This window comes from Heliconius melpomene, chromosome 1 (assembly GCF_056956725.1).
Source record: "Heliconius melpomene rosina isolate 202511_hmr_F chromosome 1, ASM5695672v1, whole genome shotgun sequence".
NCBI classification, from domain to species: Eukaryota; Metazoa; Arthropoda; class Insecta; order Lepidoptera; family Nymphalidae; genus Heliconius; species Heliconius melpomene.
In genome coordinates, this window is record NC_140389.1 from 13,097,130 (window position 1) to 13,111,193 (window position 14,064).

General features: G+C 41.4%; 1 protein-coding gene across 12 annotated transcripts in view; it reads left to right on the forward strand.

The window, feature by feature from the left end:
* Positions 1–13,813, forward strand: part of mbl (splicing regulator muscleblind) — a 198,570-nt gene extending 184,757 nt beyond the window's left edge. For 4 of the 12 annotated variants that reach the window (XM_085187730.1, XM_085187713.1, XM_085187722.1 and 1 more), the window contains 6 exons: positions 2,952–3,119; positions 3,805–3,888; positions 4,329–4,508; positions 5,827–5,916; positions 6,109–6,150; positions 6,242–6,972. In XM_085187730.1, coding sequence (XP_085043856.1) covers positions 2,952–3,119; positions 3,805–3,888; positions 4,329–4,508; positions 5,827–5,916; positions 6,109–6,150; positions 6,242–6,832 — 1,155 coding nt within the window. In that variant the 3' untranslated portion in view covers positions 6,833–6,972. Of the gene's footprint in view, positions 1–2,951; positions 3,120–3,804; positions 3,889–4,328; positions 4,509–5,377; positions 5,588–5,826; positions 5,917–6,108; positions 6,151–6,241; positions 6,973–7,621; positions 7,675–10,748; positions 10,834–11,516 lie in introns of those variants that run through there. The other 8 variants (XM_085187765.1, XR_014878110.1, XR_014878111.1 and 5 more) reach the window with 8 other exon arrangements.
* The last annotated feature ends 251 nt before the right edge of the window (positions 13,814–14,064 follow it).

Sequence of the window (14,064 nt, forward strand, 5' to 3'; positions counted from 1 at the left end):
GGTGCCGGCGCGTGCCGACTGCCCGACTGCAACGACTGCATGCACTACACAGCTCTCGAGGGCCGTTCGTTATACGCGTTACAGCTTTAAAGAGCACTCGGCCGCTTTACTCAACTCCACGAGACAAAACGCCTCCGTTCATTTTTCATTGATGTCATTTTTTCACAGCGGTAAACACTTTCAGGAGCTTGCTCTAATCCTTAACTGCGAGTGAAGTTTATTATGTTTAAACATCACTTTTTAAAGAAAAAAACTACTTTATCTAAAAATATATTTTAAATATTACTATTACTAGTCTTTTTTGCGGCGAATAAAATTTTCATGAATATATCAGAGAACGGTATGGATTTTATGTGATGGACTTCTCATTTTTGTGTACAAATTTGGCAGAATATTGGAAATGATACGATGTACATGACACTCATATAACCCCTTGTATTGCAAGAAAGCATTGTATCATAAAGGATACGGCAAGGGAGGCATTCTCGTTTCTAGCCTCTACTATCACAAAAATGTTATTAGTTTTGGATGGTTATTGTCCACCCTGCGACCGCTAACCCTTCGCTTCCACCCCAACAACTACCTTTTGGCCATTCAAAGGCTTACCCGATATAACCAATTTAATTCTAAAAGTAGCAAATACTAGCATTTCTTATTACAAGAACTTCACACTGTAGTTAGGTGTTTATATTCACAGAGAAAATATAAACCCTTGGTAAAATATAACAACCTACAGGTCACATTTCAAGTTTTCAAGTTTACATTCTATTATTAAATCATTTTTAGTATAAATGTAGGAAGTTAAAATAACTTGACTTTCGGAGTAAAAATATGCATATATGTACATATGTATATGTATGCATGTAATATAACATTCTATTAGGGTGGAGCTATGACCATCAGTTTGAGACGATCGGCCATACGTCACTGCGGGCATATGTCACGTTAATCGATACGATCAGATATACTGAATTTGTGGTTAAGGTTTTTATATAAACGGAAATAAAAATAACGTTAATAATGAATCTTAACTTTAGTTTCTTAATTCGCTAAGCTCCCCATAAGCTTTGTTATGCGCTTAACATTTCTGTAAGAACGACGGAGCAGATAATGAATATAGTAACATTTTTGGAAAAGTAAAGTATTTATTAGTAGTAAGCATCTTAATAAATAAAAATACTTTAAAAAACTTAGACTTACTGAGGTGGATAAAGTTATTAAAGTATATACCAAAGCATTTAATTGTTCAGTAATATTTTATAGATTTAAGCTTACATTTAAAGTAAATTAAAACATTCTTTCTTTATTACTGAATAATGGCCGCCCACACCTTCGTTTGTGTGGACTCTATGACAGTTGCCATGCTACTTCCATTTAATACCCGTTGTCACAGAAACTTGTAACAGATACGCAAAGAGAACCTAGTGTCATTCTAAGACATCAGATCTTCCTTTCCAGAAAATTCTTACAGACATTCCGTGTTGAACTAGAGACTGCTACGCCTTGCCCTACCTTCCATCAGTGAAGATCCAATTCGCAACCATCGCAATGACATGAGTTTTATTTATTTGTCAATTAAATTTGCCCTCCATACCGTACAATTATATATAAAACAATACTTCATTATTATATTTTAAGCATGGTTCTCTAATGCATTTATTGTCGAAACAGTCCGTCACTACCAATAAATACTGGTATTCTAGCTGGTCTGGCTTAATAGATCAAATGAAGTTATCTCAGTTAAGATAGGAACATGATCATCCATTCAAGGAGGCACAACGTAACAGGAAATAATAACTTTATCCCCACTCCCCAGCTAAACTGCGAGAGGACCGTCCAACTAACATTATGCCTGCCAGTAACAAGTTAATCTAAATGCAGCCGACTGCTTGCGCTGGCTAGTTTCAGCACGCATCGTCAAAGTTTAATAACAGACAAAATTTGGTACCGCATTCAACTTAACTGTTGAGCTTAGATTCGTTGGATGTTGTCATTTTATGACTAAATTTGCCAATTATTTATTTTGATAGTGTAATAGGCTATATATATTTACGTATTATTATTTTTTTCTTATCACTTAAAAAAATTATGCGATTAAAAAAACTTGCAGCGTTCGAACAAATCTTAATTATTTGGATCGTATTGATAAGCTCGTAAGAGGTCCTCTAGATAAAAGAAGCTCGACACGCCTGTACGCTATTCTGCATAAATAATTTTTCGATATAAGAAAATATGGGTACATTGTATAAAACCTGTGGATATGTTTTACAATAATTTATGAAAAATAAATAGTAGTATATAATAAATGTACCTACAAATTTAAGGAAGTATTCAAAATAAAGTTAAGTAAATGTATGCATTTTTTTATTTAATATAATTAAGCGCCATGATTAGGACATTTTAAAACAACATATTTATCATATTTAGCCTTCGCCAAATTTATAACACAAAATAAGATTATAGCATATTATAGACTTTATCAGTGACTCAAGTTTCTAACTAAATTACTTTGGTATTCAGTAAAAGTTTGTTTGTTTAAATATTTTCCTTTAAACTGGCGATAAGGTCTTTTTCCGCTATTTTTTTCACTGAATAAAATATGGCGCGGGGCTCGGCGTTTAGAGATAAAACGTCGACGAAGCTCTTCCTGTCACGTCGTGCGACAGTTAATTACGCGAGTTTAAATAAATCATCATAGGCGGATGCGGTGGAAGGTTTCGATTTTACATATTAAGCGTACGTTTCATTTCATTATTACTGTAAATTTTAATGAAAGCTTTAACATCATTTAACATTTACTTAGTAGCAACTTCTGAAAAGTTAACCAAAAGGTACCCTCGTCTAACATTGCCTCGCCTAACATTGACCACTTTTTGGCGAAGTTACTATTATTTATTTTGAAATAAAACTTATGTTATAATGATATATTTATTATTATTTGCATTTTTCAGGGCCGGTGTAACCGTGAGAAACCACCTTGCAAATATTTCCACCCCCCGCAGCATCTGAAAGATCAACTACTCATCAACGGTAGAAATCACCTAGCACTAAAGAACGCCTTAATGCAGCAGATGGGATTGACGCCGGGCCAGGTGCTGCCTGGCCAAGTACCCGCCGTGGTGAGCTTCTTGTTGTGTATTGGTTCCGAATAAATATAATGCTTTGAGCGATCGGCCTTTAATACGTTTCTACGTAGGCACTTCGTGCACGCAAACACAGCTTTCAATGTTACTTGCTACAACGTAATATTTGAACATTTAATACATAAGTGATGTGTAGTTAAATTGAAAATGGTTTAAATTGTGCTTGAAATATTTTTCGAGACATTTTTTAAATATTTTTTATAAGAAATAACTATAAAACTTTATATAATATTTCTTGTCATATCTTTAACAATATCATTGAAAATTGTCATCATTGGATTTAAGATAATATAATATCCAAAATCATTAAGGGCAGGTACAATTTAAACTTATACCCCGAAGGTCAATCGCTCATCACAACAGCTTAAGCATGTTTGTATTGTTTATTTTTATATATCTAAAAGGCATGTTTATTCAACAACTTACTCACATCTTTATCAATGGGTACAAGCGGTAATGCAATCAAGTCACTGAACTGAAATATACTCTTTCACTTTTACACAATTGCTAACATTACTGCCTGAACTCCTCGGAGTCCCTCCTCGCACCGACGCCTCCTATATTCTGCAACGGCTGCGCTTCCGTAGAGTTGTATCAGATAGTGCGCGGAGCGACGTCGAGGGGCACGATGAGTAGCGTGTTTGTGTGGTTGTGTGTTGAGGTGGGCGGCGTGGGCGGAGCGGGAGCGGCCGCGAGCCACCTCGCCGCGCTGGACCCGATCAGTCTGGCCCTGCTCGCCCCGCAGGTAACCATCGCAGACTCTGCGCCGCTGCCGGCCTCTCACCACTCGCCTAGTCTCCCTGTGTTCCTTCCTTTATTTCCCTTTTATTCCACAGAAGTATCCCGATAAGCGTTAGAGTGTAAAAGTTGGTGCTTAGAAATACCTTTACACACAGCAAACACCTTTTTGTATCTGTTCCTATCCTTGGCCGGTGGAGGTACTTTTAACCGGACAGACAGTATGCTTTTTAATTTCTATTTTGAATAAATGTAATGACGCATGATAAGGCTTTAACTTGCTAACGTTCCTTAAAACTAACTGGAGTAGTAGGTGCAATTGAAGCTCTCTTTTTTAATTGCTTGCAAAAAAGTCTAGAGCTTGTTGAAATTGGTTTTATAATATTTGAATTGTTATGTAAAGGAATAGCTTAACACTAAATACATACTAATATTGTGTTCTCTCAGGCCACATCTCCGTACTTATCGGGTGTGCCAGGCGTGGGTTCGACGTATGCCCAATATTATACGCCACAGTTGGTGCCGGCAATGCTGGGTCATGATCCGGCAGCTGCGGCGGCGTCGCCTTTAGGTGTCATGCAGCAACCTGTCTTGCAGCAGAAGCTGCCCCGCACTGACCGACTCGAGGTAAGGACATTGCCTTACCCATTATGAATATATTATTGTCCCCTTTTCCGAGTAGCGCTTCCTAATGTTGCAATTTTCTGGAGACCGACACAACCCTTTGTCAGTAGTCATATATTTAAGAGAGTATAAAAAAAACTTAATATTAATTGCATTTACAAAACTTAGATTGAAGTATTGTAATGCGGTGTCGATCTCCTGCGCAAAGTACAGGCGACGCAGCCTCTACCTATCCCGTGTGTATGTGGCGCGTGGGCGCACTGGCTCGGACCGTCTGCGCGTGCGCTTTGTGAGCATCACTCGCTTCACTCTCTCCCGGTGAAGGGCCTACACTGTCGGCGCAATATCGGCAATGTTGCCACGCTTTTTAATTATATTGAATTTCTTCTAAAATTATACTCAGTAGACATACTTGAAGTAATATGTACTATAATAGGATGTCATATTTCATATGAAGAAGCTGCCGCCTCTTTGCCTTTATTTATACGAACATAATAATTTTGTGCCTACATTGTGGTACCATTTTAACACGATATATATATTTATCATTAATAAACTTAAAATTAATAAAATTAGATATTGATAAATTTAATTGAAAATGCGACGGATGCGTTGTCTATCAATCAATTTAAAACCAAAAAGTTTTTTTAATAAATCTAAAGCGGCGTCGAGTGATATAATTGTTTTAAAACTTGCTATAATATAATTGTTTTAATGATAACAAATACTTTTATTTTGAACGAAACTTAATGACGAGTATTTCGTATTTGAGTAGTTGTAAGAGTACAATTAGTCCGGTGCCGGTTAGTCGGAAAGTAATGGGTAGAGAGGCGCGAGGCGAGCGGCGACATGGCTGGTGTGTGGTGGTGCAGGTGTGCCGGGAGTTCCAGCGCGGCGCGTGCAAGCGCGCCGAGGCCGAGTGTCGCTTCGCACACCCGCCGCCGCCCGTGGCCGCGCACGACGACGGCTGTGTCACGGTGTGCATGGACGCAGTCAAGGGCCGCTGCGTCCGCGACCCCTGCCGCTATTTCCACCCTCCCCTGCACCTGCAGGCGCACCTTAAGGCGCAGGCGCGCGGCGCGGTACGCCACCAGGCTGCACGCTCTCGCCTCGCTCGCGCTCGCTTCTCTTCTTCCGCTTGGTCTCGCTCGCCGCCGCTTCTGTTCAGTTCGCCGCGTCACGCTTCCGTCGCACTCACGCTTCACTTTTAATTTTTTATCTATCGCATAATATCACCTTATGCAGAGCTTTAGGTGTATTCTGTGCATCTATTACATCGTTATTGTTTCTGTCCCGTCCTGCGACGCTTCGCTTCACGTAGACGGCCGCCGCAGCGCAGCAGCCGGCAGCGAGCGCGACTTCGGAGCCGGGCAAGAAACGTCCGGCGCCCGCCGAGCTCGAGCCGCCACCGGTACAGCCGCCAGCTTTGCACGCTTCTCCCGCTCCCCACTCCTCCCGCCCTCGCTCCCGCCCGCACGCTCCCGCGCCTCTCCCGGGCGGCGAGGCGCGCGCGGACCGCCCCCGCCTGCCCGCGCCCCGCCGCCCGACACCCTCGCCCTCGAGCCCACAGAACCCCGCTCAACCGTCTCGTTTCTCTTTTCAGATGGACATGAAAAGCGTCGGCTCCTTCTATTACGATAACTTCGTAAGTATCTCAAGCCGCCGCGGACATCTGGGACGGAGTCCCCTCTGAGCGTCAAACGAACCAACTAATATGAACTCTTTCACACTCGCAGGCCTTCCCCGGGGTGGTGCCGTACAAACGACCCGCCGCGGACAAAGCCGGGGTCCCCGTGTACCAGCCGGCGACCACGTACCAGCAACTGATGCAGCTGCAGCAGCCATTCGTGCCCGTGTCATGTGAGTACCCCGCGCCCGCCTCGTCCGCCCCGCCGGCCACGGCCGCTGCGGGTGCCGGCACGCCCGCGCCGCCACCCGCGCCCGCGCCACCGCAGCCGCCGCAACCCGCCTCGCCCGCCGCCGCCGCCGACGCCGCGCCCGACGCCGCCGCCGTGGCCAAGGAGGTGGCGCACAAGAACTACGCGGCCGCGCTGGCGCTGGCGGCGCAACAGTCCGCCATGGCGCACGCGGCCGCCGCTTACACGCAGCAGGCCTTCAAGGCACGCGCCGCCATGCCGGGCCTCATGCGCGCGCCGCTCATGATGCGGCCGGGCTGGCCCGCGCCGCCCGCCGCGCTTCAGATGCCCGCCTTCTACCAGCAGCCCTACATGTACGCGATGCCGCCGCCCACGCCGCCCGCGGCCGCAGCGGCGGCGGCTGCCGCTGCGGCCGCCGTCAACCCCTACAAAAAGATGAAGACGACCTAGGGAGGCGATGTAGGGGGCGAGGCATGGGGCGCGGGGCGGCCGCGGCCGGGGGGGCGCGGGGCGCGGGGTCTCCGCGTAGAGACTCGTACGTGTGCGGAGTGTCCCCGGCCTGTCGGGGTTTAGCGCTAGGCGTGTTGTCACATTTGTATTGTATTATTGTAAGGACGAAGCGAACGGCCTCCGTATCGCGGAAGTCTAGGTAGTTTTATGCTATTATCTATTCTATTATGTATCTACTCACTTACCGTTTTATCTTATGCGTGTATATTTCTCGTATCTACGACCCCGGTAATAATAACGCTTGAAATGCATGACTGTACGTTTTTTATTACCTCTTGTCGATCGTCGTCTCGTGAATATCGTCGTACTGAGAGTTGAGCGCTTGGTCCGTCGACCCCGTTTCCCGCTACGTACACGCTTGTTCTCGGAGGAGCTCCGCACGGGTGCGCTTTGGCCATTGTGTCGAGTGTCGACAGTACCTAGTGACTACGGCTTGCGACAGCGAGCCCGCACCTAACACAGCCGCCTTCTAATTTTCGCATGGATAGAACCCACCACCCCCTATATACATTTGGCTCATCAGGTATTATACTCATTATTTTAGTGCTCCAGTGTGTGCTAAGTGTGCGTTATCATGGCCGCGGAGTCGACGCGCGTCGCTCTCGCGTTTTCTTTTAAGTCGCACTTCTTTCTATTTATTTTTAACGCTTTCTGTTACATGCCTTCCGAATGACCGCTTCGGCTGTCCGCATTGCAATCTTTTGTCGCTTTTTGTTTCGGGACGGACAGGCTGTGCGCCGCCCAACGCTCCCTACGTGGAGTACACCGACGAGCGCGGACAGGTAACGAGTGCCGCGTGCCCACGCTACGTCCCGCCACGCCACGACTTGCCACGCTACGCCCACGCTTATTCCCCAAGTCCCGCGGCGGTTCGGCCGCATGTCGCTTATTAACCTCGAGTACCAACCCTCACTCAGAGCTGAAGTCGCCTCTCCCAAGTATTGCGCACTCCTGCACTTCCGGTCACGGGCTCAAGTGTGTTCGCTCTAACCCAACTCGCATATCGCCTCTACCTACTCCTCTGCCTCTATTTCTTTTGCAATTTAAAAACATCGAGCAATATTTGTGACTTAAAAATAATATTTCTACGCTACCACTAAAGTCTTTTACTTTGTAATGGTTAAATGTTCATTTTGATCTGTTTGTAAAGTTACATTAAACGCTATTTGAGCTTGCTTCGTCAGTTCGCTTCCGTAGTAACATTTAGTTGTGCTTTAGGCAATATGAAGTAGACTGCGCTACAAGTGTGGCCTACGTAGGTGTGTGTAACAGAAGGTCAAGGTGCGCTTGATAACGCTACGTGTCGGTATCGCACACTGTGAAAAATAAAAATAGTCAAATTAATCTTCCTATAACGCTTGGCGGCGCATCGGACGCGTTTTAAGTAAAGCTGCCCAAAGTAACCGCCACGACTTCAAAAGTGCCGACACAGACTATTTGGACACTCTGTGGCAAAGTAATGTGTGAATCTGATGGCATCGCTTACAAGGCATCATGTGTCATGTGTGTCAAAACCGTCACCTCAATCATTTAGTCATTGTGCTGTAACTGTATCTTATATTGTTGAACAGTTGATGCTACAACTTACTCGTTGATGATTTTTAGTTTTGTATAGTGAAACATTCTTGCTTTCAAATGTGGAAGAAGTCACTCTACAGTATTGCCTTGCTTACACCTGGTAAGATATAATCAGCTTACTTTAATATCCTCAATATAAGTGATTTCCTGTGTCGCCTATACTGAAACGCCGCTTTACTCTCGCATGAAACTTGTTTATATAACAAAAACTATTTAATTATTTCTATAAATACTACCACCTTGTTTGTGTTTGCGGTAATTTCAGTAAAGGTGTATTTTATTAATAAAAACAACGAAGCCAGTGAATATTTCTTTCAATGAGTTGATGTAATCCTATGCAAGAATTATTTTTTATTATTAATATTATTATATGTATATCAATATGAATATTTCTGTGCATATAAATAAGGTAAAGTCAACTCCTTGCAAGAAGTTCACCTCCTGCAGTGTCAACTATCAACCGCAGAAAGGGGGTTTTTATATTTCACTAATACTGAGCTATACGCTGTTTGAAAGTAAATGTAAATTTGTGCGTAGTTGGTAGTTGAAATGACGGCGGTGAAATGAGAGAAATCAAAGTGAAGCCCTTAATTTTGTTACATAATTTGTCATCTCGAGACTGAGCTATATGTTGCTATATTTCTGTTTGTGCGCGGGCCAATTAACCACTTTGAGTTTTCTTGTAAACGCTTAAAGTGCTTCGCCGTTCCCCGCTTAAGACTCGTCGAAACCTCTCTGACGCTTTAAGAACTCACCGTAGACGTAATTAATATACTTGGTTTTGTTTTGTTTGTCGTACAGTAACCGCACTCTAATGGTCATTATGTTGCAGTTTGTACTACCACTAACATGTCACGTCCAGAACTGTCATGTAAGCTAAAGGTATAAATTTATTTTTTTACATTTAACCATGCCTACCTACCGATAACCAGCATGACGGCAGAGAAGGACTCTTACGACAGCCGATACGACACATTTCGCAAACCTCCCCACACAGCCTATTTAAGCTTTTTTATAGCGACCGTTGGTTTTTATGGGTATACTTTGGACGCTACAAACCTATAGAACGCCCTCGCCCTGGTACGAATTGTCTAGCATCATGCTTTAGCTTTTTGTAAAATATAGTCACGCTTAAATAAGATTGGCTGCGCAATAATGATTATATTTCAAGCGTTCTGCATGCCATTTAGATATATATTCATACCTACTATGTGCATAGTGCAGCATACTTTAACACTCTGACGGTTGCGGAACTTGCGACGCCCCGGCTAGGGCTGGGCTCTCCCCGTGTTTCTTGTACTCTGTCCGATATTACTTACCAGTAACTACAATATGAAGGTGACACACAGTCAGCGCGCCCATGTTCAAAGAATGCTTGGAAGGTACAATCATATTGTGCAACAAATCTTGTAAAGTTATTGTAATATTAAAGCAGCGACAAGATTTGACTTCGAGCGTTTCCGCCTTCCGTGTGTCTTGTCTTTGTTCCTTTGTATACCGTAGCGATTGAGAAACTACACACGCATTTTCACTTTACAGTACATGTATATCCTTCAAATGAGGGTCGTTTATTTTACCCATAAATAGCTTCCAAAACTTAGTAATACTAAATTTCATACATAATTTAACTTTTACAAATACTTAATTTTAGATAATTGCATATAAATAATAATGGAGATACAGATATACCGGTAACATGTAGCTCTTTGATATTACAACAACTATTTCGGCATTTTTTTCAGACGGCTGTGCGATGAGGATTATTTTCAGTGTCAGATGTATGAATGTCCATAAGTGATAGAGTTAGCATTAACACATTAACACAACGCCTATTCGTAAACCGTCATATATCTGTGTAAAAGCCACGATACAAGTCAAATATTCACATGAGACAGTATTGACAGTTTATGAAGTGGATGATCTAGTCATCTGTCATTCAAAAAGTTTTCTTACATTGTGTGTGAGTCTAATATTTTTATCATAAATTAATTGCAGACAATGTATGAAATACATTCAAAAATATAGTTATTTTTGCATATACAAATAAGGAAATGTTACCTTACAGATCGCCGTACAAATTGTTACAAAAGATAACTGTTGACAAATGTGTCAAATTGTTGTACTGTGCCTCAGAATGTATCAAAACTGTTCGATTACTGTTACAATATATCATAATGAAACTATAATCTCCGACCACACATACTGTATAGAATTATTTGAATGACAATTGAAATATAATTACTATTAAATATTTATGAATTATATTTACATTTTTCAGTTACTGGACACCCTCCCGGTGTGCCAAGATTTTAATCGGCAAGGATGTACAAGACCTACCTGCAGATTCGTTCATATTCGTGAAGGTATTGTAACACTTTTGTATCAAGCATTTCTTAAAAAAAAATCTTTATGAGATCCCCTTGAGGTCAATTAATTTGATTACGTTTCATAAATTTCGTTAATTTACTAAAAGTCTCTGAATTATAATATAAATATAATATCTGAAACTGCATGACTTATAATCCAATATCCTGCAGATTTCCTACTTAGTGCATGATTTACAGATTTGTAGGTTAGTATAACAATATCTTTGTACATACTAGAATAGATTCTTATAAAAATAGTTATTTAAATAGTAATATATTAGCTCTATAGAAATATGTGTTATATTATTTAAAATAGTAAACAGTAGATGTTTTAGAAACATACAAAATAGACTTGTTACCACTATGATGTTATATGTATATTTTTAATAGTGTTACATTTTTTTATATTTTGTAGTTCTAGCGAGACGGGAATAGTGAATATTTTGAGATTAGACTTTTTAATGTTTTAAATTTGTTTTAGTTACCTTATAGATCTATACAGTTTTTGTAATACATGTATAAACTTATTGTGTACAACATTTATACTAGCAAAACTGTAAAATTACATAATATATTTTATTTTATCAGCCATTGAGTACAGTAAAAGACATGAAAAGCCATTAACGTATCTGTTTCCAAATATAAATATTTATAGTATAACAGTATTGTTTACATTATAGGGTGCGGGCTGCAGGTGGTGGGGTGCCGCGTGGTGGTGTGCCGCGACGCCGCCGCCGGCACGTGCCGCCGCGCCGCCTGCCGCTACTACCACATCCCCGTGCAGCTGCCGCCCGCGCTGCGCCCCCCGTAACCCCGCACCCTCCCCCACCACCCCCACTCCCACGCCCGCCCCGCGCCCACGCCACGTCCACTCCCACTCCCACGCCCGCGCCCCTCGTTGACCATATCGCTCGCACCTAGCACACACTCGGGCACCGCGCCCCCTTCGGGAAGGAGTGTGTACACGAGTAGCGGGGTATGATTCTCAGGCACGGTCATGCGAATGTGATATGAATAGAATACGACCACGCGTCGTGTGTAACGGGATCGTCGAATACTAGATAGTGACGTTTCAAATGTTTTATTACTATTGTATATTATTTTTTTAAGATACGATATGAGTTCCTGTAGAGATCGGTGAGATTTGTTGTATATAAGCGAGGTACGGTATCAGCCGCCGCCCCGAGCGGAGGCAGGAGTCAAAAGTTGCGTCACCCCACTCCTATTGTGAGCATTTTTGTGAGAATTATATTATTTTTTATTTACGTTATAAATTTATGTTTTTATAGATGACAAGTTTTTTAGATTAGATTAAGAATCGATATCGAAACACCAATAGCGTAGCCGCTTCTCCTTCGGCACCGATACTTGCGGCCGCGTCCTCTCACTTAGCATAGACACCCACACTCGTAGAGTGGTAGCGGACCTACTGGCGATCCAAACACCCACACTGAACGTTGTCGGACAATATACAATCGAACCCAACTCATACTTCATAGGGTAGAACGTCGGCTTTTATTCCAGATAGATTTTGCTAGAGACGTTTGTTTTTCTGATCGATTCCCGTCTATCGATGCACAAAGGGGTGCCGTCCGCGCCCACGAGTCCACAACGGAAATAGCTCTCCTGTATTATTTTGGACATCAACAGTATTAACTTTTGATCAAATTTATCTCGTCGTATGTATGTAGAGGTGATATGCGGATAGAGGCCGAGGCTCCTCGAGGCAGGAAGCCTGTTGCCTAATTATTATTATTCCTAGTCCATATCCTTTTGTTGATCAGTCATGCGATTAATGTTAGAATAAAAATATTAATAATTTGATTTATTCCTCCCATTTAGTGGATATTTTGATAATGATATATTAATAATGAAATATTTAAGATACATAATACATATTTGATTCTAAATCCTGATAAAGTGACACTACGTTAGTAATTTAGTCGGAGGGATACTTGTGCCGTGATTATATTTTTAGGTATATATTATAAAGTAATTCCTAGCGTCGGAATTAAAGAAGTGACTAATGTGTAAGTGCGTTATATTTATTGTCGTATAATGTAAGTGGAATGCCATATCGATAAAAGATGAATAGCAGAGGTGGAGTTAAACTCGTCGGAGGTTGCTGGGTTGGCTGGTCGGTGGTTGGTTGTCGGTTGGTTGCGTTAGTTTTGCGTTGGTTGTTACTCCCGGTCCTCCCAGTCCGGGACGATTCGCTTTTATCAATACGGCACTATATGACTCTTAAATAAATAAGTTGTCTTTTATTTTTTGTTGAAATTTATCCTTTCACGGATTATTTGTTGCCTTTTAATTTTTATTATCGAAATTTTATGATTTGACGCATTTATTGTAAGACAATCGATTACTTTTATAATTAATTAGTGTGATAATAATAATTATTATGGTATCAAATTGCCGTTATAATATTGAACATCGAAAGTATCCTTCCTCTTTAGAAGGGACTCTTCTGGCCCAAGGTTTCTAGTGGATTTTATATTTTTCTTTTTGTTGTATTTTTAATGTTGCGTGTGTCTTACACATAATATATTTCATTTTTGTGATATTTTTAACTATAAAGTACTGTTATTATAAATCCAAATGGAATAATGAAGACCTAATAAATAAATATTCAAGAATTTATTTGTAAATCACAAAAAAAAAATGTAAAACTGTAAATATATTAACAAAAAAATGAACTGCAACACAATAATTATTGATTATTATTATTATATCTCTCATCGAGTACACTGTAAGTCGTTCGGTACCTAATGGTATGTTATAATGTAGTAGGTACATCTACTAAATGTAAACCGGTCCAGTGAACAAACTATTGATAATATTGTGAACATTTTTTTATTCATGAGCAATCACAGAAAGTACATGACATTGTAATATTATTTATGAAATTACTATGTGATGTGATCTTCGGATCAATTTTGAGTACAGTATAGATAATAAACAACTGAATATGTCACTTGGTTATTTATTACCTCCCTTGACCTCCTACATGAAGTCCGTTATACAGTGTCATCAAGTAGAGACCATCGACGCGCAGAGGGACAGCCATCTGCAACTAAACTCTAAGGCGATCATGACTCATCGCCCATGCAGGAACAACAGTAGTCAGAACACTAAGTTACCCGATTAATTTTTACCCAGTATTTTAAGAAGTGGTAAGCTTAACTTGTTCACAGCAAGTTAATTAGATAACTCTTGTAACAAAAA